The sequence below is a fragment of the Bufo gargarizans genome, chromosome 2 (genome assembly GCF_014858855.1).
Source record: "Bufo gargarizans isolate SCDJY-AF-19 chromosome 2, ASM1485885v1, whole genome shotgun sequence".
Classification (NCBI taxonomy): Eukaryota; Metazoa; Chordata; class Amphibia; order Anura; family Bufonidae; genus Bufo; species Bufo gargarizans.
In genome coordinates this window covers 707805462-707833133 of record NC_058081.1, presented here as the reverse complement: position 1 = coordinate 707833133, position 27672 = coordinate 707805462, and the positions used below count along the sequence as shown (strand labels likewise).

The 27672-nt window shown below is 44.3% G+C and overlaps 1 protein-coding gene across 1 annotated transcript; it reads left to right on the top strand.

Moving 5' to 3' along the window:
* Positions 1-688: 688 nt before the first annotated feature.
* Positions 689-23798, top strand: LOC122929079 (cysteine-rich venom protein 6-like). Its single transcript, XM_044282527.1, has 4 exons — positions 689-774; positions 15810-15866; positions 18186-18221; positions 23344-23798. The coding sequence occupies exons 2-4, from the start codon at positions 15830-15832 to the stop codon at positions 23691-23693; spliced, it is 423 nt and encodes a 140-aa protein (XP_044138462.1). The 5' UTR covers positions 689-774; positions 15810-15829; the 3' UTR covers positions 23694-23798.
* Positions 23799-27672: the final 3874 nt, after the last annotated feature.

Below are 27672 nucleotides of genomic sequence, written 5' to 3'. Positions count from 1 at the left end.
CGACCACCTCCATGATGGCACAGTGGCACTGGCAGTGGCCCCCTTTGAGCCCTATGTGTGCACGTCTCTGCAGAACAATGTACTGTGTAAGAAGATGGAGAAAGGGGCAAACACAGTTCATTATTTATGATAAAATATTTTGAATTATGTTAAAGGGGTTGTCCAGAATTGGAAAAACATGGCTGCTTTCTTCCCAAAACAGCAGCACATCTGTCCTTAGGTGTTGTGTGGTATTAGAGTGAAGAACTCCGCCAGGCCCTTTCTGCTACAGCTCTCTCCTTGTAACTGCTAAAGCGTCTAACAGAACATATGGCTGGTGGCAGTTGTAGATTTGAACTGAGCGCGTTCGAGCAGCTCAGTGAGACGGACAAAAAATAAAATAAAACAGCAGGTGGCGCTGTACAGATACATTTTATCCTACATCTCAGTGGCTATGCTGAATTTTTTATTACATGAAATGACGAGAGTTTTCAGATCCAGGCGCTGGTTTGAAAAATTTGGAATATGTTTCGGAACAGAAGCCATTAATGAAGAAATCAGAAATGATTATAATTTTTGTAATCAGAAACTAATTATAAGTTAATAATACACTAGGTTAATGATTACATAATAATTTGGTCATTGCATGTCACAATGACAGTCATCATAAATTGTATTTAGGTCACAGGTCACACCCGTAACACTCTTATACCCTCACTGTATATATAATAGAGCACCAGTAGTATCCCTGCTTCACCTGAAGACCATACTCATCATCCTACGTACATCATCCAGGTAGGTACCAAAGCTTTTACTCTTATCTAGACAAAAAGATACTGCCCCCATTGTGAAGAGACTGTCCTCAACCTTGGGGCAACGTTTTTGGGTGACAACTAAAAACATCTTATCTTGTTTTTCATGCTTCTGGTGAAAGACCCATAGAGTAGATAGAGTCCTTAGCTAGCATCTCAGTGGTGACCCGATGCTATGGCAAATATGAAGTGTCCAGTGCCTGTTTGACTCTATCCCATTCCTTCTAGGGGGTAAACGTTATACGTGTCCTTTCAGGGCAGAGGATGCAGGTTTCACTTGAAGAGACTTGAACGTCCTTACTTATTCCACTGGGGCGGGGAGTCATTGACAGATTCACTCCCTATACAGAAGTGAAAGATGGCTTATTACCGTCCTTACCTTCCTGATGGCTACAGTTACAGGTTCTGTGCTGTAAGGGAGAGTATGAGGTTCACCCCTACCTTCCTCCTTGCACTTTGCCCAATGTACATTAACAGTGGGGGAAATTTTTATAGGGGTTGTCCACGCAATCATTCATGGCTTATCCTCCAGATATTCCATCAGGATCTGATTGGCAGGGGTCTGACTCCTGTACTCCGACAATCAGAGGCTCTGATTCACTTTAACCAACTCTGTCCACTGTGAAATGGATGGAGATGGGTAGTTTAGGCAACAACTTCCAGTGCCTGAGCTATTGCTGCTAATCAGTGAGGTGCAGAGGGTCAGACTCCTACTGATCAGACACTGGTGACCTATCCTGATAGGACATCAATAGTAAATTAGTGAACAGCGTCTTTTGCTTCACCGTAAATTATGAGATCCAGAAATAAAATAGGCTTGACAAGGCTTAGGTGCATAAAACTTTAGTATAGTATGATCTCTCATCTCCAACTATTTATTGAAACAAAAACCAACACCAGTGGTGGGTATACCCCCGCAAAAATGTCAGGGTCTCAATAACTTGTCATATGGCCTTGAGCATCAATTATAGCTTGACAACAACATCTAATGCTGTTCACAAGTCGCCTTATTGTCTGCTGAGGCATGGCACCCCACTCTTTTTAAAGGGCAGCTCCCCAGTCATTGAGGTTCTGGGGTACAGAGTTACGAGCCTCTACACGGCAACTCAGCTGATCCCATACGGTTTCAATGGGATTCAGGTCTTGAGAAAGTGTAGGCCACTCCATTTGACGTCCCCCAGTCTCCAGCAGTGTCATCCATGAAGATAAAATTAGGCATGTGTTGATCATGCAGAGGCACAATGACTGGATTAATGTTGTTATTGAAGTAGTATAGGTTTGTCACTGGACCATTCAGAAAGTGTAGGGCAGTTCTGTATTGACTAGACACACCTGCCCACACTGTAACACCACCACCTAAAGCTTGTCTGGTGACAACAGAGGCTGATGCAAAATGCTCTCCTTGTTGTCTCCAAAATTGTTTTGGAGGAAATTGTGGCCATCATTTCTCCTCAGCGTGAATCGACTTTCATTAGTGAACAGCACTGAGGCCCACTGTTCCCAGCGTAGATGACAAGACGATGACGCTTGTGCCTGGTTCTGCGGTCAGACACCATATCACGTCGTCTAGCACGCAGACCACGCTGATGTAAATGGCTCTGAATGGTCTGACGTGACACTTGGGTGCCTCTCACCTTCTTTAAATGTGCCTGGAGTTGTGAGGCATTCATCATCCAGTTCCACAGTGCATTGTTCACATTGAAGCGGTCTTCCGTGTGGGATGTGGCCAAAGGATGTCCACTTCTATGCCTTTTTGTGACTCTTCCAGTCTCTCTGTATCTCTGATACAACCTGCTGATGACACTCTGTGACACTCTAAGCTCGGTGGCCACTTCAGTCTGAGAACATTCAGCTCGAAGCCTCGCAATGATGAGCTACTGTTCATCAATTGTTAGGTGTCGTTTTGGTCTCATGAAGTCAAAATGTGAACAGCATGATGAGGAGGACTGTTTAAATACCAATTCTGTTTCAATAGTTTTTATTGAGGGTTTAATTTCAAACGGTTAAAGAAAGTACATTACAGGTTGATTTGTTACAGCGTCAAGCAGAGTACCATTCTAATCAGGTAATTAAAGGAGAATATAAATTCCAATCTAATACAATTATTCAGATAACATTATTTTATGTAAAGCATCATCCTATTCTTTATTGTGCTTCAATGAAGCAACCTTCTATTTGGTAATTGCTTTGTGTGGCCAAAAAGTATTGTGTACTGTATGTAAAGTGTAGAAGAAACGGGGTAGATGCGGGTAGAGACAAAATAAACAAAAAGATATATAACTAGAAAGAACTTAGAAAAACCTATTTAGGTCCCTTATGCAAAGGAAAAAATGTACATCACAATCTAATCTAACGTATTTTCTTTTTGTGTCCGCTCCATTTTTTTGGGCGGACCGTATGCGGGACTATTCACTTCAATGGGTCCGCAAAAAAACCCAAAACGGATGTTACTCCATGTGCATTCCGTTTCCGTATGTCCGTATTTCTGTTCTGCAAAAAAATAGAACATGTCCTATTATTGTCCGCATTAGGGACAAGGATAGGACTGTTCTATTAGGGGCCAGCTGTTCGGTTCAGCAAGAATACGAAATGCAGACAGAAGTCATCCGTATTTTTTGCGGTTCCGTTTTTTGCGGACCGCAAGATATATATACGGTCGTGTGCATGAGCCCTAACTGTCTAATAATGAGAAGTACCTCGATGAAGACCACGGTGTCCAAATTTCTGTGTATTTATTAAGTGTATTGTTGCTTCTGGCAATCATTTTTTCAAAGCTACATTTACCTTCCTTATTATTTCAGACATGTGAGGAGTTGATGAGGATTTTCAATTTTGCGCTATACATTGACGAGAGGCTGTTAAAATATGACAGAGAACAGTCCTTTGGGGGACTGAGTACCTATCGATATCAAGTCTTAGCAAAAAAGTGTCAGGGTTAACTGGTAGATTGATGTTACGTGAAGAGTAGATTAGAAGGACAGTTTTTTTTCCAGAAACCTGTAATAATTGGGCATTGACAAAATAAATGTCGTAATGTGCCGACTTGATTACAGCCTCTCCAACGTAGATCGTGGGAATCTTTATATATTTTAGAGAGTCTGTATGGGGTGTAATAACATCTGAAGATTAGTTTGGACTCGGGGTAAGCCTCATGTGAGAAATGTGTGAATCCAGATAGGGTCCTGCTAATCTCCCTTTCAATGATTTATTTATTTGATTATTCAATATTACATAGGAGGGAGGGATTTTAGGGGGTGAGAACTCATTTTTATTCAGGAAGGTACGTATTTGGAGATTTTTATATAAATCTGATTTATCTAGTCCGTATTTATTGCTCAAGAATAAAAAATTATGAAGTATTGGGCCTTTGTAAAGATCTTGTATGGTCTTAATACCTGATTGTATCCATGAGGAGACTGATATTTCCGGGATGACAATATCGAGGACTTGGAGGAGAATTTCCATTGTTTTAAGGATTGGTAGATTTGAGCATATTTTGATGTAAGGTTTCCATGTTTGGAGAGTGGATTTGACCGTCGGCAGTAAGTTGGTATTATTTATATTGCCCACATTAGAGGCCAGTAAGAGAATGTCTAGTCTTTCAGTCTGACTAGTATGTTTCTCTATGTTCACCCAGAGTTTGTCAGATTGGGGAGTCCACCATGCTGTTGATTGATCAAGTAGCGAAGCAATATGATATGAGTTAATATCTGGGAGGCCCAAACCACCATGGTTTTTATGTATGGTCAGTACCCCAACTGCGATTTTAGGGTGTTTGTTTGACCAAATAAGCATGCTGTGGCCAGGGCTGAAAGGAAACACTGGCAGCAGATCACCGCTGAACATGGCGCCCGGGAGCGCGGCGGTAAGCAGGGGGTTTTCTGCAGCATTTCCTTAAGTTCTGGCCGCATCACTTCCTGTACTTTATGGGTTGGATCATGTGACCTTGCTGACCAATCCTAGCCCTCCTGCAAATATATAAGTTACTCAGCGCCCTTCCCAGATGCCTCAGTGTCAAGGTCCTTGTGTCCTGTTAAGGTTCCCGATATCTGCTTGTGTTCAAGACTCGTACTTTTATTCCTGGACTCTGCTACCTGTTTGATCCCTTCCTGCTTGCCTTGACTCTCCTGTTGCCGATCCGGATTGCCTGACCTGTACCTGTTTGACTTCTCCTCTGCCTCATCCTTTGGTCCTGCACTGTTGCTCCTGGTTATGAGTCAGCCTGCTGACAACGCCTGTACCTCTGGCACATTTCTTAGGTACCTCCTGGTCCGCCTGGACCAGCTGCCTCGTGTGCCTATCCTCCTCAAGAGGTAGCGACCTGGTGTTCCCCTCGGGAAAGTCTATCCCCACCATCAGGGGTACTGTGAAGATCGAGGGGTTCACTTAGACAACGCCCTTAGAGGAGGTGGGACACGTGGCACAGTGTGTTCACACCCGCTGGTTCATGACAGATGGATTCTAAGAAAGACTTTATCACATCTTGTTTGGGTTGTGTTGTTGAATTGTCATCTTTTAAGTTATATAATGAGTTATAATAATTCCTAAAGTGGTTCATAAGGGCTCATGCACATGACCGTATTGCGGCCCGCATATGGTGGGTCCACAATACACGGGCACTCACTTGAATGAGTCCGCAATCCGGGATATGCGGTGCGAAAGCCGCACAGATGTTGCCCGTGCATTGGGGACAGCAAATTGTGGTCCCCAATGAACGGAACGGCCTCACAACGGCTGTGTGCATGAGCCCTCATATGTAGGGGGTTCAGTAATTTACCATTGGTTGTTGTATCTGTGAGGTGACTGCGTCAGTGCAAGGGTTAATGCGCTGGCATAGATGTTTTCACCCATGTCGGCGCATACAGCAGGGGTCCGGGTATCAGTGACTGCCGGACCCCTGCAGCTGATCAGTACGGCGCTGGGATTTGTGACCCTGATACCAGCGCCGTACATGTACAGTGCTGGTATCCTACGGTATCCTCCGGCTAGTAGTGTCTAAGGCTGGATTAGTTATAATGTTAAGGTCACCAAATATGAATAGATGACCCTATTGAACTTTTGCAAATTTTTGGACAAATTTGTTTAAAAAAGAAATCTGCGAAGCATTGGGGCCATATAAATGACATATTGTGTATAATATTCAGCTTACATACCAAGACAAGAAACCTTCCCCTGTTATCTTTCAATAGACATACTTTCCCAAATGCTATGGAGTCTGTAATTGCAATGCATACACCCGCCTTTTTTGTGGTTGAGCACGAGTGGTAAAAATATGGGGGAAATGTTTATGCTTCATTCTAGGGGCATCTTCTAGCAGTAGATGGGATTCTGGAATGCAGATAATGTCTGCTCTATTGTTTTTTGCTTCCCTCCAGAGAGAATGGCGTTTATATGGATGATTAAGTCCTTTTACATTTAAGGAGAATACTTTAATAGTCATTTTGTGTAGTTGTGAATAGCTTGCGGTTGTAGTAGATCCTTGGGAACGGACTGTAAGGCCCCTTTCACACGGGCGAGTTTTCCGTGCGGGTGCGATGCGTGCGGTGAACGCACTGCACCCGCACTGAATCCTGACCCATTAATTTCTATGGGGCTGTGCACACGAGCGGTGATTTTCACGCATCACTTGTGCTTTGCGTGAAAATTGCAACATGCTCCTCTTTGTGCGTTTTTCACGTAACGCAGGCCCTTTAGAAATGAATGGGGTTCCGTGAAAATCGCATGCATCCGCAAGCAAGTGCGGATGCGGTGCGATTTTCACGCATGGGTTCTAGGTGACAGTCCATTCACTGTATTTTTTTCCCTTATAACATGGTTATAAGGGAAAATAATAGCATTCTGAATACAGAATGCATAGTAAAATAGTGCTGGAGGGGTTAAAAATAATAAAAAATTTAACTCACCTTCTCCTCTTGTTCGCGTAGATCCCGGTCTGTTCTTTAGCTGTGGGCTAAAGGACCTGTGGTGATGTCAGATCACATGCTCCATCACCATGGTGATGGACCATGTGATTGGAGCATGTGATCTGACATCACCTCAGGTCATTCAGCCCACAGCTAAAGAACAGACCGGCATCTACGCGAACAAGAGGAGAAGGTGAGTTAACTTTTTTATTATTTTTAACCCCTCCAGCACTATTATACTATGCATTCTGTATTCAGAATGCTATTATTTTCCCTTATAACCATGTTATAAGGGAAAATAATACAATCTTCAGAACATCAATCCCAAGCCCGAACTTCTGTGAAGAAGTTCGGGTCTGGGTACCAAACATGCGCGATTTTTCTCACGCGAGTGCAAAACGCATGACAATGTTTTGCACTCGCGCGGAAAAATCGCGCATTTTCCCGCAACGCACCCGCCTCTTATCCGGGCAAAAAACATGACGCCCGTGTGAAAGAGGCCTAAGTCTTTGGTTTGGCTTGACTGGCATAAATCAGTTTGGTTTGAAGGTCTTCTGAGGACGAGTTGTTGTTGGGGTGGCCGTCTGGTTGTCATCTAATGTTGGTTCTAAAAAGAAACAAAGCAAAAACGCAAACAAAAACAGTAGAACTATTCCTTGTGGAAGTTATCTGGGCAATCAACAAGTGTATGGGGACAGTCATTGTGGACTTGTTCTCCTCATGTGTTGTGAGGTTCAGGCCTCCTTAGAGGCAGGGATCCATTCCTCCTGAATATTCGTTGTTCCTTTTTTCCTCATGTTCTGCGATTATTAGTTGCCACTGAGTAAGTAGCTTCTTCCCTTGTTCCACGTTTAGTATGATGTGGGTTTTCCCTTCTTTATGGAGAATTAGCTGGTGGGGAAGCCCCATTTGTAAGGGATTTTGTTTTCCCTTAGACATGCCATAATAGGGTTAGATGTTTCCTTTCTAATATAGTCGCTTGTGAAAGGTCTGTAAAAAGCGCTACTTGTTCATAGGGCCCCGGTAGAGTGTGTTTTTTTTCTTGCCACTGCCATAATTTCTTCTTTAATGTGGTAGACGTGGATGCGGGCCAGGACATCTCTAGGTTTGTTTTCGGGTATAGAATTAGGTTTAGGGAGTCAGTGTGCCCTGTCCACTATGAGACCTAAGGGTGTCTCCTTTGGGAGAAGGGTTTTCATTATATTCTGAACATATTTAGTCAGGTCACTGGGGGGAATTGCTTCAGGAATCCCTCTGAACTTGACATTATTTCTTCTGGAGCGATCTTCTAAGGCCTCTTGCACGCGAAGGTTGTGCATCCGTTCCGTGCATTAGGGACCGCAATTTGCGGTCTCCAATGCACAGGCAATGTCCGAGCGCCAGCCGGGACAGATCGAGACCCATTCAACTTGAATCGGTCCATGAGGCATGGACAGAAACATTAAGGAGTGCTTCCGTTGGGTTCCGATCCGTGCTTCCGTTCCGCATCTCCGTGATTGCAGACCCATTCAAGTGATCCACGATGTGGAGTGCACACGGGCCGGTGACCGTGTATTGCGGACCCGCCGTATGCGGACCGCAATACGGGCACAAAACGTTCGTGTGCAAGAGGTCTAAGTCTGCTATCTTTGCTTTAGTGCTTGTAACATCATCGTCCAAGGAATTATGTGCGTCTACTAATGTGTTACGTACTCCAGTGTATTCCGCCATTTTGTTTTCCATATGATCTGCCCTGTCTCCCAGTTCCTCTATATTTGCTGAAAGATTGCTACACATTTTAGTTATGTCTTCTTTAATTGAGCTTTTTAGGGCTAAGAGCATCTCCTTCATAAGGTCAACTGTGATAACCTCATTAGAGGTGGGAATGTAGGGGAAAAAAAAGCACCAGCCTACGTGCGCTCCCGGCCACCAGAGAGGCTGACGCTTTTTAATATAGTGTGCAAGTACGACCAACGCTGATGGATTGCAGGGTGGTCATAACCATGGAGATGAGTAGTGTATAATGTGATGGAAAAATGTATCCAGCCAGCGAAGGAATTAATACGGATAATAAAAATACATTAGTAAGTGGCTTGTGTTAACTTTCTCTACATGATAAATGCAACTTGAAGTGAGACGACCCCTTTAAGCTCATTGTTAGAGAACAGCAAGTTGTGCAAAAACTAGTGAAACACTGAACAGTTGGACGTGTGCATTCAAAAGGTTAGAGAAGGTCACATTAAGTTCACATGTAAAGGTTAGAGGGCATTTTAGGTTCATCCTGAAATTTCACCCACAAGCCAAATACCCCTAACTTTTTGTGAGTAGTGTGTATGTACTGTGTGTATATATAAATAGAGAGAGAGAGCAGTGGCGTCTCTAGCTTTCAAAATTTGGGGGGGCACACTGGGGGCCAGGACAAAAGTAGGGGGGGCAGCTATAACAACGATACATTTACACAAGTATGCTTAGAAATGCTGCGATACCTAAAACCGCAACAGGGAAGAAAAGTCCAGCTGTCTGTGGATGACACTTTTATAGAGAGGGGGATCTGTGGATGACACTGCTATGGGGGGGATCTGTGGATGCCACATACCGTGTATAGCATCTTATGCTATATGTGTCATCCACAGATCCACCCCATGACAGTGTCATCCCCATTTCCCCCTCCATAACAGTGTCATCCACAGATCCCCCTCCCCGCCTCTCACAGGAGTGTACATTTGACATTTCTAAACTGTAATCCATATCCTGCAATAACTTTAACTTTAAATCAGGATTCAGCAGCCGCTCATCTCTACTAGTACCTTAACCTTACACCACTCGGCTAGCTTCGGTAACAGGGCCAGGCTACAGCCTACAGGTACTGCCTGTTAGTTGTTACCGAGCGAGTGCTGATTTCTGCAGGTCAGAGGATACGGATTACAGTTTAGAAGAAATGTACACTTCTGTGAGCGGTGGCGGATCCAGAGCCTGGTCTCGGGAGAGGCACTTCCAGATTATTTTCTTTCCGCCGCCACAGAACAAGGGTGCTTATAGAACAGACTCCACAGTGTAGCGGTATACTGTATACTGTGTGGCACAGTGTAGAGGTATACTGTATATCGTGGGGCACAGTGTAGAGGTATACTGTATATCGTGGGGCACAGTGTAGAGGTATACTGTATATTGTGTGGCACAGTGTAGAGGTATACTGTATATTGTGGGGCACAGTGTAGCGGTATACTGTATATTGTGGGGCACAGTGTAGAGGTATACTGTATATTGTGTGGCACAGTGTAGCGGTATACTGTATATCGTGGGGCACAGTGTAGAGGTATACTGTATATCGTGGGGCACAGTGTAGAGGTATACGGTATACTGTGTGGCACAGTGTAGAGGTATACTTTGTGGCACAGTGTAGAGGTATACTGTGTGGCACAGTGTAGAGGTATACTGTGTGGCACAGTGTAGAGGTATACTGTGTGGCACAGTGTAGAGGTATACTGTGTGGCACAGTGTAGAGGTATACTGTGTGGCACAGTGTAGAGGTATACTGTGTGGCACAGTGTAGAGGTATACTGTGTGGCACAGTGTAGAGGTATACTGTGTGGCACAGTGTAGAGGTATACTGTGTGGCACAGTGTAGAGGTATACTGTGTGGCACAGTGTAGAGGTATACTGTGTGGCACAGTGTAGAGGTATACTGTATATTGTGTGGCACAGTGTAGAGGTATACTGTATATTGTGTGGCACAGTGTAGCGGTATACTGTATATTGTGTGGCACAGTGTAGCGCTATACTGTATATTGTGGGGCACAGTTTAGAGGTATACTGTATATTGTGGGGCACAGTGTAGAGGTATACTGTATATTGTGTGGCACAGTGTAGAGGTATACTGTATATTGTGGGGCACAGTGTAGAGGTATACTGTATATTGTGTGGCACAGTGTAGAGGTATACTGTATATTGTGTGGCACAGTGTAGAGTTATACTGTATATTGTGGGGCACAGTGTAGCGGTATACTGTATATTGTGTGGCACAGTGTAGAGGTATACTGTATATTGTGTGGCACAGTGTAGAGGTATACTGTATATTGCGTGGCACAGTGTAGAGGTATACTGTATATTGTGTGGCACAGTGTAGAGGTATACTGTATATTGTGTGGCACAGTGTAGAGGTATACTGTATACTGTGTGGCACAGTGTAGAGGTATACTGTATATTGTGTGGCACAGTGTAGAGGTATACTGTATATTGTGTGGCACAGTGTACAGGTATACTGTATATTGTGGGGCACAGTGTAGCGGTATACTGTATATTGTGTGGCACAGTGTAGCGGTATACTGTATATTGTGTGGCACAGTGTAGAGGTATACTGTATATTGTGTGGCACAGTGTAGCGGTATACTGTATATTGTGTGGCACAGTGTAGAGCTATACTGTATATTGTGTGGCACAGTGTAGAGGTATACTGTATATTGTGGGGCACAGTTTAGAGGTATACTGTATATTGTGGGGCACAGTGTAGAGGTATACTGTATATTGTTGGGCACAGTGTAGAGGTATACTGTATATTGTGGGGCACAGTGTAGCGGTATACTGTATATTGTGTGGCACAGTGTAGGTTATATGTCTATAACATAAACATATTTCACATGAACACTCACAGTTACTTGGCTTGGCCCTTGGGGATCTCGGACGCCACTTCCACACTTGGCCGGGGGCTCGGCGGAGCTGATGAGTTTTATCCTAATGAGAAAGATTTTAATATTAAGGATTTGGAGAAGGGGCAGAGGGATAGCAGAGCAGGGAGAGGCCGGTGCTGCTACTAGGGGGTCATACCATGGGGGAGTAATAAAGCCCACCATTATGCCCCCCAGTAGAAATAATTCTCCTTATAATGTGACAATGCAAAAAATACCCCCTTATGCCCCCAGTTGAGCTAATGTCCCCCATAATGTGCCAGTATAAAATACCCCTATATAGTGCCCCCAGTAAATGCCCCCATAGTGCTCCTCTCCCCCTTCCTCCTAGTGCCCCCCATAATGTACCAGTATAAAATGCCCCAGTAGATGCCCTCAGTGTCCCCCATAATTTTGCAAGTATAAATTACCCCTTCTTAGTGCCCCCGTAGATGACTCCATAGTACTCCTCTCCCCCCTTCCCCATAGTACCCACCATAATGTGTCCCAGTATAAAATGCTACTGTACAGAGCCCCCCATATAAAACACCCCTTCTTTGTGTTGCCTCAGTAGATGCCCCTATAGTGCCCACCAATAATGTGCCAGTAATAAGCCCCCCATTACGTGCCAGTAATAAGCCCCCCATTACGTGCCAGTAATAAGCCCCCCCATCATGTGCCAGTAATAAGCCCCCCCATCATGTGCCAGTAATAAGCCCCCCATTACGTGTCAGTAATAAGCCCCCCATTACGTGCCAGTAATCATGTGCCATTATTAAGTCGCCCCCCATTACGTGTCAGTAATAAGCCCCCCATTACGTGCCAGTAATCATGTGCCATTATTAAGTCCCCCCCATCATGTGCCATTATTAAGTCCCCCACCATCATGTGCCATTATTAAGTCCCCCCCCATCATGTGCCATTATTAAGTCCCCCCCATCATGTGGCATTATTAAGTCCCCCCCATCATGTGGCATTATTAAGTCCCCCCCATCATGTGGCATTATTAAGTCCCCCCCCATCATGTGCCATTATTAAGTCGTCCCCCCCATCATGTGCCATTATTAAGTCCCCCCCATCATGTGCCATTATTAAGTCGTCCCATCATGTGCCGTTATTAAGTCCCCCCCCCCGTCATGTGCCATTATTAAGTCCCCCCGATCATGTGCCATTATTAAGTCCCCCCACATCATGTGCCATTATTATGTCCCCCCCATCATGTGGCATTATTAAGTCCCCCCCATCATGTGGCATTATTAAGTCCCCCCCATCATGTGGCATTATTAAGTCCCCCCCATCATGTGGCATTATTAAGTCCCCCCCATCATGTGGCATTATTAAGTCCCCCCCATCATGTGGCATTATTAAGTCCCCCACCCCTTCAGTATCACTTTTGTAAGAAAAAAAAAAAAAAAAAAAAGAACACTTATACTTACCTCAGTGTCAGCGATGCGATGCAGGCCTCTTCTGGTCTGTGTCCCACGCTGTATGGCTCAGGCAGCGCGATGACGTCATCGCGCCGCCTGTGCCGGCCTCTGATAGGCTGCCGGCCTAGTGCCGGCAGCCTATCAGAGCAAGGGGAAGGGACACGCCTCTCCCTCCCCTGCACCGCCGCTGGCACAGGCAGTAGTAAGGAGATGAGCGCAATGGAAGCGCTCATCTCCCTGTGCCCGGCGGCGGCGGCGGCTCACTTGGGGGGGGGGGCGCATTTTAGTTGGGGGGGCACATGGGGGGGCCGAGCATGATGTTGGGGGGCCGTGGCCCCCTCTGGCCCCCCCCCTGGCGACGCCACTGAGAGAGAGAGAGAGAGAGCGAGAGAGATAATGATATATATTAAAAAATAACAGTCATCTGGGCCGTGAACAAATGAGCAAGCTCCCCATCGACCAATTCCCAACAAGGCATCTGGCCGTCGCCCATATAATACAACGAGCGGTGCTAATCACAAGAGTTTTTACCTGCTCGCAGGGCCGTCTTTAATATTGATTGGAGCCTGGGCAAAAATTTACTTGGACCCCCTGGATCCCACCTTCCCACACCCTAGCATGCAATCACGCCCTCCACCACAACACACACAAAAAAAATCCACACACCTGGTAAAGTACAGTGAATGACTGTAAATACTTCCAGTTCTGAAGACTCCAGCAGCTCAGGATCAGTGCTCTGGGCAGCTGGGCTCAGGCTGGAAGTGGGCACCACTCTGCAAGAAGGAGACCAAGGCTCGGCTCGCCCTAGCGTTACAGTGCACCCCAGCACCCCACAGTATGCAGTATAGCACCCAATAGTATACAGCACTCCACAGTATGCAGTAAAGCACCCAATAGTATACAGAACCCCACAGTATGTAGTATATCACCCTATAGTATGCAGCACCCCACAGTATGCAGTATAGCACCCTATAGTATACAGCACCCCACAGTATGCAGTATAGCACCCTATAGTATACAGCACCCCACAGTATGCAGTATAGCACCCTATAGTATACAGCATCCCACAGTATGCAAGCAGTATAGCACCCTATAGAATACAGCACCCCACAGTATGCAGTAGAGCACCCTATAGTATACAGCAACCCACAGGATGCAGTATAGCACCCTATAGTATACAGCACCCAACAGTATGCAATATAGCACCCTATAGTGTACAGCACCCCACACTATACAGTATACAGCACCCCACAGTATATAGTAGAGCAGTATAACACTCCACAGTATACATCAACCCATACTATACAGTATACAGCACCTCACAGTATACAGTAGAGCAGTAGAGCACCCCACAATATACAACATCCCACAGTATACAGCACCTCACAGTATACAGTACCCCAAACTATACAGTATACAGCACCTCACAGTATACAGTAGAGCAGTATAGCACCCCACAGTATACAGCACTTCACGATATACAGCACTCAAAACTATACAGAATACAGCACCTCACAGTATACAGCACCCCAAAGTAATCAGTAGAGCAGTATAGCACCCCACAGTATACATCACCCCATGTATACAGTAAATAAGTATAGCACCCCACAGTATACAGCAACCCAACGGTATACAGCATCCCACAGTATACAGCACCCCACAGTATACAGTAGAGCGGTATAGCAACCCACAGTATACAGCACCCCACAGTATACAGCACCCCATAGTATACAGCACCCCATAGTATACAGTAGAGCATTATAGCACACCACAGTATACAGCATCGCACACTATACAGCACCCCACAATATACAGCACCCACAGTATACAGAATCCCACACTATACAGCACCCCACAATATGCAGCACCCCACAGTATACAGTAGAGCAGTATAGCACCCCATAGTATACAGTACCCCACAATATACAGCACCCCACAGTATACAGTAGCTTACAGTATATTAGCATAACAGCCTCTGTCACCTTTTCCTGATGTAATCTTCACAAAAAAAGCTCCACAATTAAGGCAAACTTCTCCTGCTGCAACACTCCTGGTAGAAAGAAAGGACCTTTGATTACCTCATAGCCATGTGACCAGTAATATTGCTAGGTTTCTGGTCACATGGTGATGATGTCATCTAAGGTTCTTTAGAATCACATCTCTCATGGTTCGCTGCCTGGAGTGCTGGCAGGCAGGCATGGCAGCACCCCCCTGTGTAGCTGAGAGCCTGACACCCGGGGCAGTGGCCAGCAGGGCTCAAGAGGCAGCGGCCTTGGGCCCCCCAGGAGCAACTGGGCCCGGGGCAGCTGCCCCTTTTGCCCCTTGTTAAAGATGGCCCTGCCCGATTGATGCCATCGGTGCAGCTTAGCTCTTTGTTATATGCCTAGAAGTTTCTAACCTCCTCGCTGCTTCCAAAGGTCTTCAGTGTGCAGGATGCATGTACAGCTGCTTCAGACCTTAGGAACATGGCCTGGTACCACTAACCACCTACATTACAAGGAACAAAGGGAAAGAACCACTAAAATAAACATTGCCACACACCTTTAAAGGGGTTGTTCCACAGAAAAAAAATCTACAGTTTTTACAAACCAGCTCCTGCATCTGAATACTTTTGTAATTGCGTGTAATTAAAAACTTAGCATAGCCACTGAGTTATTCACGGACATCTATCTGTATAGCGCCACCTGCTGTTTGCTCTTTTTCAAAATTCTTTGTCCTGCCCACTGAGATGCATTAGTTCTGTCCTTCAACTGCCACCAGCTGCAGTAGAAAGGGCACACCCCCTGAGGAAGTGCACACCCCATAAAGCTGTCCACTTGAAATAAATCTAGCAGAGCAATGAATGTGGAGACCTCTGGATCCTTGTGAGGTACAGGGCTGGTTCTAGCTTTGTTAGAAAGAGATTGCCGCGTACTATAGGATGTCTCGTTTTCATTTTTACATTATTCATGGGATAACCCCTTTAAGTATAGAGGTTTGAATCATGTGAATACATTTGTTGAATGATCTCTGATTACGTTTTATAATCAAATCAATTATTTACAGGAAAAAGTTTGAACCTAAAGATGTCGCGAACATCCGTGGTGCTCATTTCATCCTTGAGTGAGTTGCACATATTATCGGTATACTGTTGAATACAACGTATATAAAAAAATGTTCCATACAATATACAAAAAGTGATTGTCACACATTAGTAGTTACACATTAGAAATCATCCGTTTTATTTAACCTCTTAGTGACCACCCATACGCCTTTTTACGACGGTCACTAAGGGGCCTTAGGCTGGGCCACCGCTTTTTTACAGCAGCCCCATCTAAGCGCTGCACGGATCCCCGTGCAGCGGGGAGCGGGGGCTCAGCTCTCATATGAGAGCTGACCTCCTGCTCTAATAGCCCAGAACGGCTGGCTGTTTAACGCTATACATGCTGTGGGCTGGGGCCTGGTATAGGCCCCAAGCCTGCCTTGAGTAGTTTCCAGCAGGAAAGTTGCTCACCACATCACCCATATGTCCTCTAAATACAAACCGGATTCCAAAAAAGTTGGGACACTAAACAAATTGTGAATAAAAACTGAATGCAATGATGTGGATATGGCAAATGTCAATATGTTATTTGTAATAGAACGTAGATGACAGATCAAACGTTTAATCCAAGTAAATGTATCATTTTAAAGGAAAAATACGTTGATTCAGATTTTCACGATGTCAACAAATCCCCAAAAAGTTGGGACAAGTAGCAATAAGAGGCTGGAAAAAGTACATTTGAGCATAAGGAAGAGCTGGAAGACCAATTAACACTAATTAGGTCAATTGGCAACATGATTGGGTATAAAAAGAGCTTCTCAGAGCGGCAGTGTCTCTCAGAAGCCAAGATGGGTAGAGGATCACCAATTCCCACAATGTTGCGCAGAAAGATAGTGGAGCAATATCAGAAAGGTGTTACCCAGCGAAAAATTGCAAAGACTTTGCATCTATCATCATCAACTGTGCATAACATCATCCGAAGATTCAGAGAATCTGGAACAATCTCTGTGCGTAAGGGTCAAGGCCGTAAAACCATACTGGATGCCCGTGATGTCCGGGCCCTTAAACGACACTGCACCACAAACAGGAATGCTACTGTAAAGGAAATCACAGAATGGGCTCAGGAATACTTCCAGAAACCATTGTCAGTGACCACAATCCACCGTGCCATCCGCCGTTGCCAGCTGAAACTCTACAGTGCAAAGAAGAAGCCATTTCTAAGCAAGATCCACAAGCTCAGGCGTTTTCACTGGGCCAGGGATCATTTAAAATGGAGTGTGGCAAAATGGAAGACTGTTATGTGGTCAGACGAGTCACGATTCAAAGTTCTTTTTGGAAATCTGGGACGCCATGTCATCCGGACCAAAGAGGACAAGGACAACCCAAGTTGTTATCAACGCTCAGTTCAGAAGCCTGCATCTCTGATGGTATGGGGTTGCATGAGTGCGTGTGGCATGGGCAGCTTGCATGTCTGGAAAGGCACCATCAATGCAGAAAAATATATTCAGGTTCTAGAACAACATATGCTCCCATCCAGACGTCATCTCTTTCAGGAAGACCCTGCATTTTTCAACAAGATAATGCCAGACCACATTCTGCATCAATCACAACATCATGGCTGCGTAGGAGAAGGATCCGGGTACTGAAATGGCCGGTCTGCAGTCCAGATCTTTCACCTATAGAGAACATTTGGCGCATCATAAAGAGGAAGGTGCAACAAAGAAGGCCCAAGACGATTGAACAGTTAGAGGCCTGTATTAGACAAGAATAGGAGAACATTCCTATTTCTAAACTTGAGAAACTGGTCTCCTCGGTCCCCAGACGTCTGTTGAGTGTTGTAAGAGGAAGGGGAGATGCCACACAGTGGTGAAAATGGCCTTGTCCCAACTTTTTGGGGATTTGTTGACACCATGAGATTCTGATTCAACATATTTTTCCCTTAAAATGGTACATTTTCTCAGTTTAAACTTTTGTTCCGTGATTTATGTTCTATTCTGAATAAAATATTAGAAGTTGGCACCTCCACATCATTGCATTCAGTATTTATTCACGATTTGTATAGTGTCCCAACTTTTTGGGAATCCGGTTTGTAATAAATTGTGTGAGGTGCTCCCCCTCACACAATGTATAAAACTGGCTGCCTGCAGTTACCACTAGGGGGAGCTGAGTGCATAGGAATTTATACAGATACTATTAAATATAATGGCAGCTGTAAACATTTCTTTGCGCGTTCCCTAGTGACAGCTGCAGTAAACCGTGGTACATTTTTGTTGGAAGCAGTGGAGTGGTCTGCCTCCACATGTGTACTGCCAGGGTGCCATTTACAACCTCTCTCATTATATATGTTCTATGGACTTTGCTCTGAATATATCAGAGACGTTTGTGTTCTTGTTTTGCAGGTCTTCTCATATTAATATCTGCCCAGGGATCTGATGGTAAGTATTAGACCCCCAATAAAGGGTGTCTCCGATGTTTATCTATTGATGACCTTTCTGCTCCCATTCAAATGATAACCCCTTTAACTGGTTAATGGATTGCGTAGTCCCATCAGTCATTTATGTGCGAGCTCCTGCACACAGTGCCACAGGCAGGAACAGGTCCTTAGGGAACCCTATGACATCACTGATGACATCACAGGGATCCTCTGTGGTAGAGGGGGCTGGAGAGCACAGAATGGCTGCCACAGGACTCTCATATACATTAGACTATTGTCCGAAACCACAATTTTTTTACTTCGGATTTCATTTGCGGATTCTCTGAAAAATACACAGTGTATCTGTCCAGGGCAAATGTGACTCATGTGAACATAACCTTTAAGAGACTGAGCGAAAGGGAAGACCCCTCTATCAACCTGAACCGTCCCCTTCCAAACCATATACAGGACTCAGGTCCAGTGCTTCCATACATTACCCAGCATTCATTACCACATACAACAGTATACACATACAACAGTACACACATACAACAGTATACACATACAACAGTACACACATACAACAGTATACACATACAACAGTATACACATACAACAGTACACACATACAACAGTATACACATACATAACAGTATACACATACATAACAGTACACACATACAACAGTGCACACATACAACAGTATACACATACAACAGTACACACATACAACAGTACACACATACAACAGTATACACATACAACAGTACACACATACAACAGTATACACATACATAACAGTATACACATACATAACAGTACACACATACAACAGTGCACACATACAACAGTACACACATACAACAGTGCACACATACAACAGTATACACATACAACAGTGCACACATACAACAGTGCACACATACAACAGTACACACATACAACAGTGCACACATACAACAGTATACACATACAACAGTACACACAACAGTACACACATACAACAGTGCACACATACAACAGTGCACACATACAACAGTACACACATACAACAGTACACACATACAACAGTATACACATACAACAGTGCACACATACAACAGTATACACATACAACAGTATACACATACAACAGTACACACATACAACAGTATACACACACAACAGTATACACATACATAACAGTACACACATACATAACAGTATACACATATAACAGTACACACATACAACAGTATACACATACAACAGTACACACATACAACAGTATACACATACATAACAGTATACACATATAACAGTACACACATACAACAGTACACACATACAACAGTATACACATACAACAGTATACACATACAACAGTGCACACATACAACAGTATACACATACAACAGTGCACACATACAACAGTATACACATACAACAGTACACACATACAACAGTATACACATACAACAGTATACACATATAACAGTACACACATACATAACAGTATACACATACAACAGTACACACATACAACAGTATACACATACAACAGTATACACATACAACAGTACACACATACAACAGTGCACACATACAACAGTATACACATACAACAGTACACACATACAACACTATACACATACAACACTATACACATACAACAGTGCACACATACAACAGTACACACATACAACAGTACACACATACAACAGTACACACATACAACACTATACACATACAACAGTATACACATACAACAGTATACACATACAACAGTACACACATATACAACAGTACACACATACAACAGTGCACACATACAACAGTGCACACATACAACAGTACACACATACAACAGTGCACACATACAACAGTATACACATACAACAGTGTACACATACAACAGTACACACATACAACACTATACACATACAACAGTATACACATACAACAGTACACACATACAACAGTATACACATACAACAGTATACACATACAACAGTATACACATACAACAGTACACACATACAACAGTACACACATATACAACAGTATACACATACAACAGTACACACATACAACAGTACACACATACAACAGTATACACATACACAAGAGTATACACATACAACGGTGCACACATACAATATTATACACAACAGTAAACACATACAGCAGTGCACATGTTCAACAGTATACACATACACAGTGGTACACTTATAGGAATACACATACACAGCGGTATACACATACACAGTGGTACACATATAGGTATAGACATACATAGCGGTATACACATAAACAGCGGTATACACATACACAGCGGTATACACATACACAGCAGTATACACATACACAGTGGTACACATACACAGCGGTATACACATACACAGCGGTATACACATACACAGCAGTATACACATACACAGCGGTATACATATAGGTATACACATACACAGCAGTATACAAATTCAACAGTATATATGTGCACATACACATGCAGTGGCCGGGTTTGGGGTGACCCCAATGATGCGCTGGGTCCCCCGTTCACCGTCGAGGTGTCACCATGTGTTGCTGCTCCCCGGAATGGATGGTAAGGCGGGGTGCACCCCAGTGGGAAACAAGTCCAGAGAGTCGGGGTCTGCAGTAACCAGTTCTTTACTGGAGGAGCTCCGGTGCAAAATAAAACAGGTGAGACACTGAGTGGCCTCTCCGCTCTCCTCCCCGGCAGAAGAAGGGTTTGATGCTGAGGAAAGGCCCGGGCTAGCTGTCCTTCTCTCTCAGGCTACTTTCACACTAGCGATTCGGCAGGGATCAGCAAAAACGCTTAAATCATAATAATACAACCATCTGCATCCGTTATGAACGGATCCGGTTGTATTATCTGTAGCATAGCCAAGACGGATCCGTCATGAACTCCATTGAAAGTCAATGGAGGACGGATCCATTTTCTATTGTGTCAGATTGCTTTCTGTCCGCATGCTGCGGTTTGCTCTCCGGTATGAGAAAATTTTGGAGCATTCCGTTCTGTTCATTGACAATGAATGAGGACAAAACGGAAGCGTTTTTTCCCCGCTATTGAGACCCTATGACGGATCTCAATACCGGAAAATGTTAACGCTAGTGTGAAAGTAGCCTTAGTAGTCATAGGATCTCAATAGCGCTTCCGTTTTATCCCCATTCATTGTCAATGGAGACAAAACTGAACTGAAGGGAACAGAGTTCACCAGAATGCATTCCGTTCCATTTGGTTGCGTCCCCATCACGGACAGAATAACGCTGCAAGCAGCGTTTTTATGTTCACGATGTGGTGCGGAGCAGTGGCGTAACTACCGGGGAAGCAGGGGAAGCAGCTGCTTCGGGGCCTGGCGCCCCGGCAGCGTGTGTGACAGCACTGCGGAGCAAGACAGATTTGTCCTGACACACAATGTAAGTCAATGGGGACGGATCCGTCATGGCTACAGAAGACATAATACAACTGGATCTGTTCATAACGGCTGCAGACGGTTGTATTATCAGAACGGAAACGTTTTTGCTGATCCATGATGGATCCAGCAAAACCGCAGGTGTGAAAGTCGCCTAATCCTGCCTATAATGAAACCACCTCTGTGTACAGATAAGAAAGGATCCACCATTCACAATAGGTGATTGTCACATCTTGTACAGTGACCTCACACCAGGCCTAGAAAACTCTCCCATGTATGGGCTCTTTTGCCCCCGGAAGTTTTTCCGTTTTTGTTTTGCGCTCCCTGCCTTCCCGGAGCCATAACTTTTTTATTTTTCCATTCACACAGCCGAATGAGGGCTTGTTTTTTTGTGGGACAAGTTGTACTTTCCAAGACCACCATTTAATATTGCATTGGATGTAGTGGGAAGCAGGAAAAATATTCCAAATGGGGTGGAGTTGGAAAAAAAGCTATTCCACCACAGCTTTACGGGTTTTTTATTTACAGCATTCATTGTGAGATAAAACTGACCAGTTACTTTCATTCCTCCAGGTCAGTATGAATCCGGTGATATGTGTAGTTTTTCTTGTGTTTTGATACTGATAAAATAATAAAAACCTTGAAAAAAAATCTGTAATTTTTTCTTCTCCATATTCTGACTCCTATAACTTTTTTGTAGTTATGTGTACAAAGCTGTGTGACGGCTCATTTTTTTTCGGGGCGATCTTTACTTTTCATTGATACCATACTGAGGTATGTATATCTTTTGACCAATTTTTATTTAACGTTTTGTGGGAAAGCGACCAAACGGTGTATCGGCCATTTTTTATTTTTATTTTTTACCATTAATCCATTTGCCATATGGGGAAAATATTTTAATATTTTTATAGTATGGGTGTTTTTTCACGTGGTGATACCCATGATGTCACAATCAATCACTAGATTGCTATTCTCATAGACTCCAATGCATTGGCTTTGGAGTCTATGAGAAATGCACTAGTTTCCTATTGAGCCTTATTACAGGCAAAGGCTCCATAGAAACTACTATGCAGCATCCTCCTGTCATTCTCTATACAAGCTCTGGCCCCTCCGATCGCCACCGAGTGGGGCTGGAGCATTACCGGAAGCATGTGCTTCTGAGTTTTCGCGCGCACGGATGCCGTGGTCAGGTTTGATCACGGGATCTGAAGAGTTAAGTGTCAATGATGGGTCGCAGACATAAGCTGCGGGTGGCTGCTGTATGAAACAGTAGGCACCCCCTCCTCTCCGCGGCTATGGCGCTACGCTCTGCTCAGGGGCGGGTGCCATCTTTAAGGATCCGGCCAGCGCTGCTGGTTGGAAAGGAGTTAAATATCTGGACTGCATGGAAAATTAAAAACAACATCATCAAAAATACTTTAAAAATATGTGAAACATATAAAAAATTATTTAAAAAGCTGGTCATTTTCTGAATACATTCCCTTTAATCAATCCCTGCAAATTGGTGACTGGTCGCCATTGTGGGATTCCCAGAAATCCTTATATAAATCAAAATTATTGTTCAGAATAAATATATATATTTTTTTTTTAAAGCCACCCCTATATTGAATTGGTGACACAACCCTACTGAAGTGAATGCAGCAGAGCTAGTGCACCTAGGTGCGGGGGTGGTGCTGGTCTTGGTAATCATGGCCGCCCTTTCATTCTTCTTTTTTCTTTTTTTTGCAGTCAATGATAAACCTTGTACGGGTGGCAGAGTATATGACTGTAGGCTCCCCTGTCCGCCAACCTGCGATAACCCAAATCCTATGTGTGATCCTGCGGAGTGCCGCCCAGGATGTTTCTGCCCATCTGGCACTGTAGAAAGTGGCAACGGGAAATGTGTGAAGATAGAAGAATGCTGCAAGGGCAACACGACAAATGGCTGCAGCAATGACTGCCTCGATAGCTGCGAAAAAAAGCCTGATACGATGTGTGAAATGTCTTGTCAAATTGGCTGTTCCTGCAAACCTGGCTACTTGCGCCCGCGCAACAGCAAACGATGTGTCCTTCCTCAGGACTGCCCCAAAGCTGGCTAAAACAATTAAACCGGCCCCTGCGCCTTATTAGCTATGATCAAAATGTAAAGAGACCTACTGTATATGGAGTCATGTCTAATGGAAATAAACGGATTGTAAAGCTTGTTTTCATTCATTTTTATTGATTTATAAAGCGATCAGGATCTGACCAATCAGATCACAATCAGCCAAAACTGACTGTTTCCTGTCTCGTCGGCATTTCAGTCTCTCTGAATTAGGGCTCATTCAGACGGCCATATGCTGTCCGCAAAAATACTGAATGCTATCCGTTTTTGGAGATAGTATTCAGTATTTTTGCGGACCCATAGACTTTAATGGGGCCATGTCCTGATTTTCACGGACAAGTATAGGACATGTTTGATTTGTTTTGTGGAACCGTGGAATAGAAAAGGGCCCCATAGAAGTGAATGGGTAAGCATCTAATCCGCAAAAAAAAACGGATCCGCATTTTTACGGATTGCATACGGCCATCTGAATGAGCCCTTAGTGTAGATGTGTCTAGAAACTGAGCTCTAGCATGCAGATCAGACCTTTTACATAAGCAGATTGCCCAAATGAACGACCGAATAAACGATCATTCATTACTTACGATTGTTTTTGCTGCTGATTGTTCCCGACAGTTGCTTTGCTCGTCAGTGGAGGTGACCACTACATTTACACGCAGCGATCTCCTCCTCAGTATGGGAAGCAGAGATTGCTGTTTAGATGGCATGACCTGCTGCTGGTAAACGATGCTTTAGGAGACCGCACCAACAATCCTATTACCCAACGAACGAACGTTTTGTTAAAATTATTCATTGGGTAATCCTTGGCACCTTTACAACCATCGGGCAGTGTAAATGCAGTACGCCAGTCCTTCAGGGTGAGCGACTGTGAGGTCACAGGGGACAGTTAACAGACCGAGGGTTGCTCTTAGTACTCACAGTTTGTAGGATACCCTGGGCAGCCGTACCGCCGTGATGAAGAGGCTGGCACGTAGATTCTCTGGGGCACTCTCTGGATATAGGGACCAGGCCGGGTGATAGTTGAGGTGCCCTGGGTGTTGTAGGTTTAGCGTGCCTGTGGCTGGATCCCTTACAGTTCGTGACACCAGTGCCGGTAACGGCACACCGATTTATTGTAGGAATAATTGAGGTACACACAGTTGTAGTGAACCAGAACTCCTTTTTACTGAACAGTTCAACTATATACAGGCTTCAGTTAGTTCCATATGCAAAATCTTGGTAACAGGCAGGCTTCACATAAATAGCAGGCAAAATCTTTGCAAGATACTCAGAGGGAATAACACTTACAGATCAGGCTGTACTTTCTACAGTTCCTGTCTGGCTTTCTCCAAGGCCCATATGCCCTATAGCTGGGTTTATCCTTGGGTAGGGAAACCTTCCTCTGGTATAAATCCTCTTGCTGTAAATATCCTTCTGCCCTTCAGCTTTCTACTTGGCTGGTTAACACTGGCTCTGCTCTGTACTTGGCACTAGGAACAACACCCCTAACAGGCCTGGTACAGGAGATAACAGGAAAATATACATTAAAAGACAATACAAAATACTATGACCATGTTCCAAAAAAGGTGGGGAACAACGTGACCCAATTGACCCTTGTTTAGTGCCCACATTTACGTAGTGGGACACTACATAAAGTACCCTTTACTTGGATGGATTATTGTCTGGAGCAGGGGCATTACTATAATCCTCTAGGATCCAGAGCAAATTTTTATCTTGGGGCTAATTAAATAGACAAGCAGTTCTAATCTTGAGTGTTATATCACATCACAAAAGCCAATATAAAAGTAAAATAGAAATTTCTTGCCATTGTTTATGCAACGTGCCACCCCCCAGGGTTGATCGTGTCCCAGGTTTATCGGAATGCCGAGTGGTGTGGTGCGGCCTCAATAGTTTTGTGTGTGTCACGGTGCCCCTACTTGGATTCTGTCGCTCCCCAGGGCTTAGTTCCAAATCAATAAAGGGACGAGTAATGGTGGAGAGTAAATCGAGTCCAGACCTTTTATAAAGTTCAACAGCTTTACTTGCATCAATTTGTATCCAGACAATATTCAGGCTTTCTCTTGGTTCCAGCAGGTTTTGGCATATACTGGCAGGCAAACTTGAATATTCTGCTTCTCCTTCTCTGCTGTGTTAAACTCGGCTCGATTCTGGCAGTTGGACTTTAGGACTGTTTTGGTATCTTTGGAGTGGGGTGCCTTTGGATGTTGACCCACTTGTGACACTCTGTAGGTGAATCTGCAAGGAGTCCTAGTGCTCTATGAGCTGCTTCCCTTTTGACACTTCTGCTGCAGGATGGGGACCTCCCTTCGCTGTGACGTCTTGGTACATCTTTTCAGCTCCACTGTCTAGACTAGACTGGAATAAACTAGAACTGTAAACCCCATTTTTTGGTAGGAAACAGGACTGGCCCACTTCTGCCCAAAAGGGTGAGAATGGAATGGTAAGTTCCATTCTATCTAAGGCTACTTTCACACTAGCTTTCGTTTTGTCCCCATTCATTGTCAATGGGGACAAAACGTAACTGTACAGAACAAAATGTTGGTTGCGTTCTTATACAGGAGAGCAGCAGCATGCTGCGGTTTTCTTTCCGTCATGACCCACAATGCAAGTCAATGGGGACGGATCCGTTTAATTCTGACATTATCTAACACAATAGAAAACAGATCCGTTCCCCATTGACTTGGCTATGTTAAAGATAACACAACCGGATCTGTTCATAACGGATGCAGACGGTTGTATTATCAGTAACGGAAGCATTTTTGCTGATCCCTGCTGAATCAGGCAAAAACGCAAGTGTGAAAGTAGCCTAAGGATCTCTCTGTCTATGCCAGATACACACCTCCATCTGCTGGACAACCAGGAACATTACATGAACATAACAGTTTAAGAGCAACATTATGATGGACCTGGAATAAGTACAAGAATTACACTATGGGTTAGCAATTAAAGACAGTAGCAGGGTGTAGGAATGGTAATTCCACTCTGGGATATTACATTTACTTAACTTGTTAAGAACTGAGATGAGGATCACTACATCAGTGTCTTGCTTTCGTAATTATGGTGTCTCCAGGGTCCCTAGACTGATAGTTGCCATGTCCTTAATAAAAGTCATTTGTGCTGCCCCCCACAGGAGGTAGGCACAATGTCCTCCACAAAGCGCTCTAAAAGGCAGCCAGATGGGACCTTACAGTGCAACAAGATGGAGGTACACAGTCTTTCATGGAAGATTCCAACACTCACATGGAATGGTGTGGCTGAGCGGGAGCACGGTTCCCAACTCTCTGGGTGCAATTCCTCTGCTATGTTTCTTCAAGCCGAGAGGCAGGGGCGTAGATATAGGGGAACCGGCTGCTTTGGGGCCCTGATCTAGAAGGGGCCCATCCAGGAGGAGGAGGGCTAAAAGATTTTGTAAGGGCCCCCTCAACAGTATTACACAATGAAATGATATACAATGGAACAGCTACTGGCCCTGGTCTGAGAAAATGATCTTTACTAGCCACAGGAATGGGGGCGGCATAAAAGGAAGGAGTTGCGAAAAAATGACTGGGGGATTTATTTTACGCTTCTTCAGTTCCTACAGAATGGTGCTAAGCCAGCCAGGAAGGATAAGTCCATGTTATGACGTCCAGAACTTAAGTGTTCTCCTCACAGACTGCATCACACTCCAACTGAACAGAGTGCAAAACCCAACTAGTTTAGCTCTGCCCTCCTTCCATAGGATTCTACACACCCAAGACATACTGCAGGATATTAACAGCATGATAGCTTTAGCGCTCATGCACACGAACGTATCTTCTTTCCGCGTCCGTTCAGTTTTTTTCAATGGGTCCGCAAAAAAAACTGAAGTGTATTTCTGTATGTCCGTTCTGCAAAAAATAATAGAACATGTCCTATTATTGTCCGCATTACGGAAAAGGATAGGACTGTTCTATTAGAGGCCGGATGTTCTGCAAACTACGGAATGCACACGGATG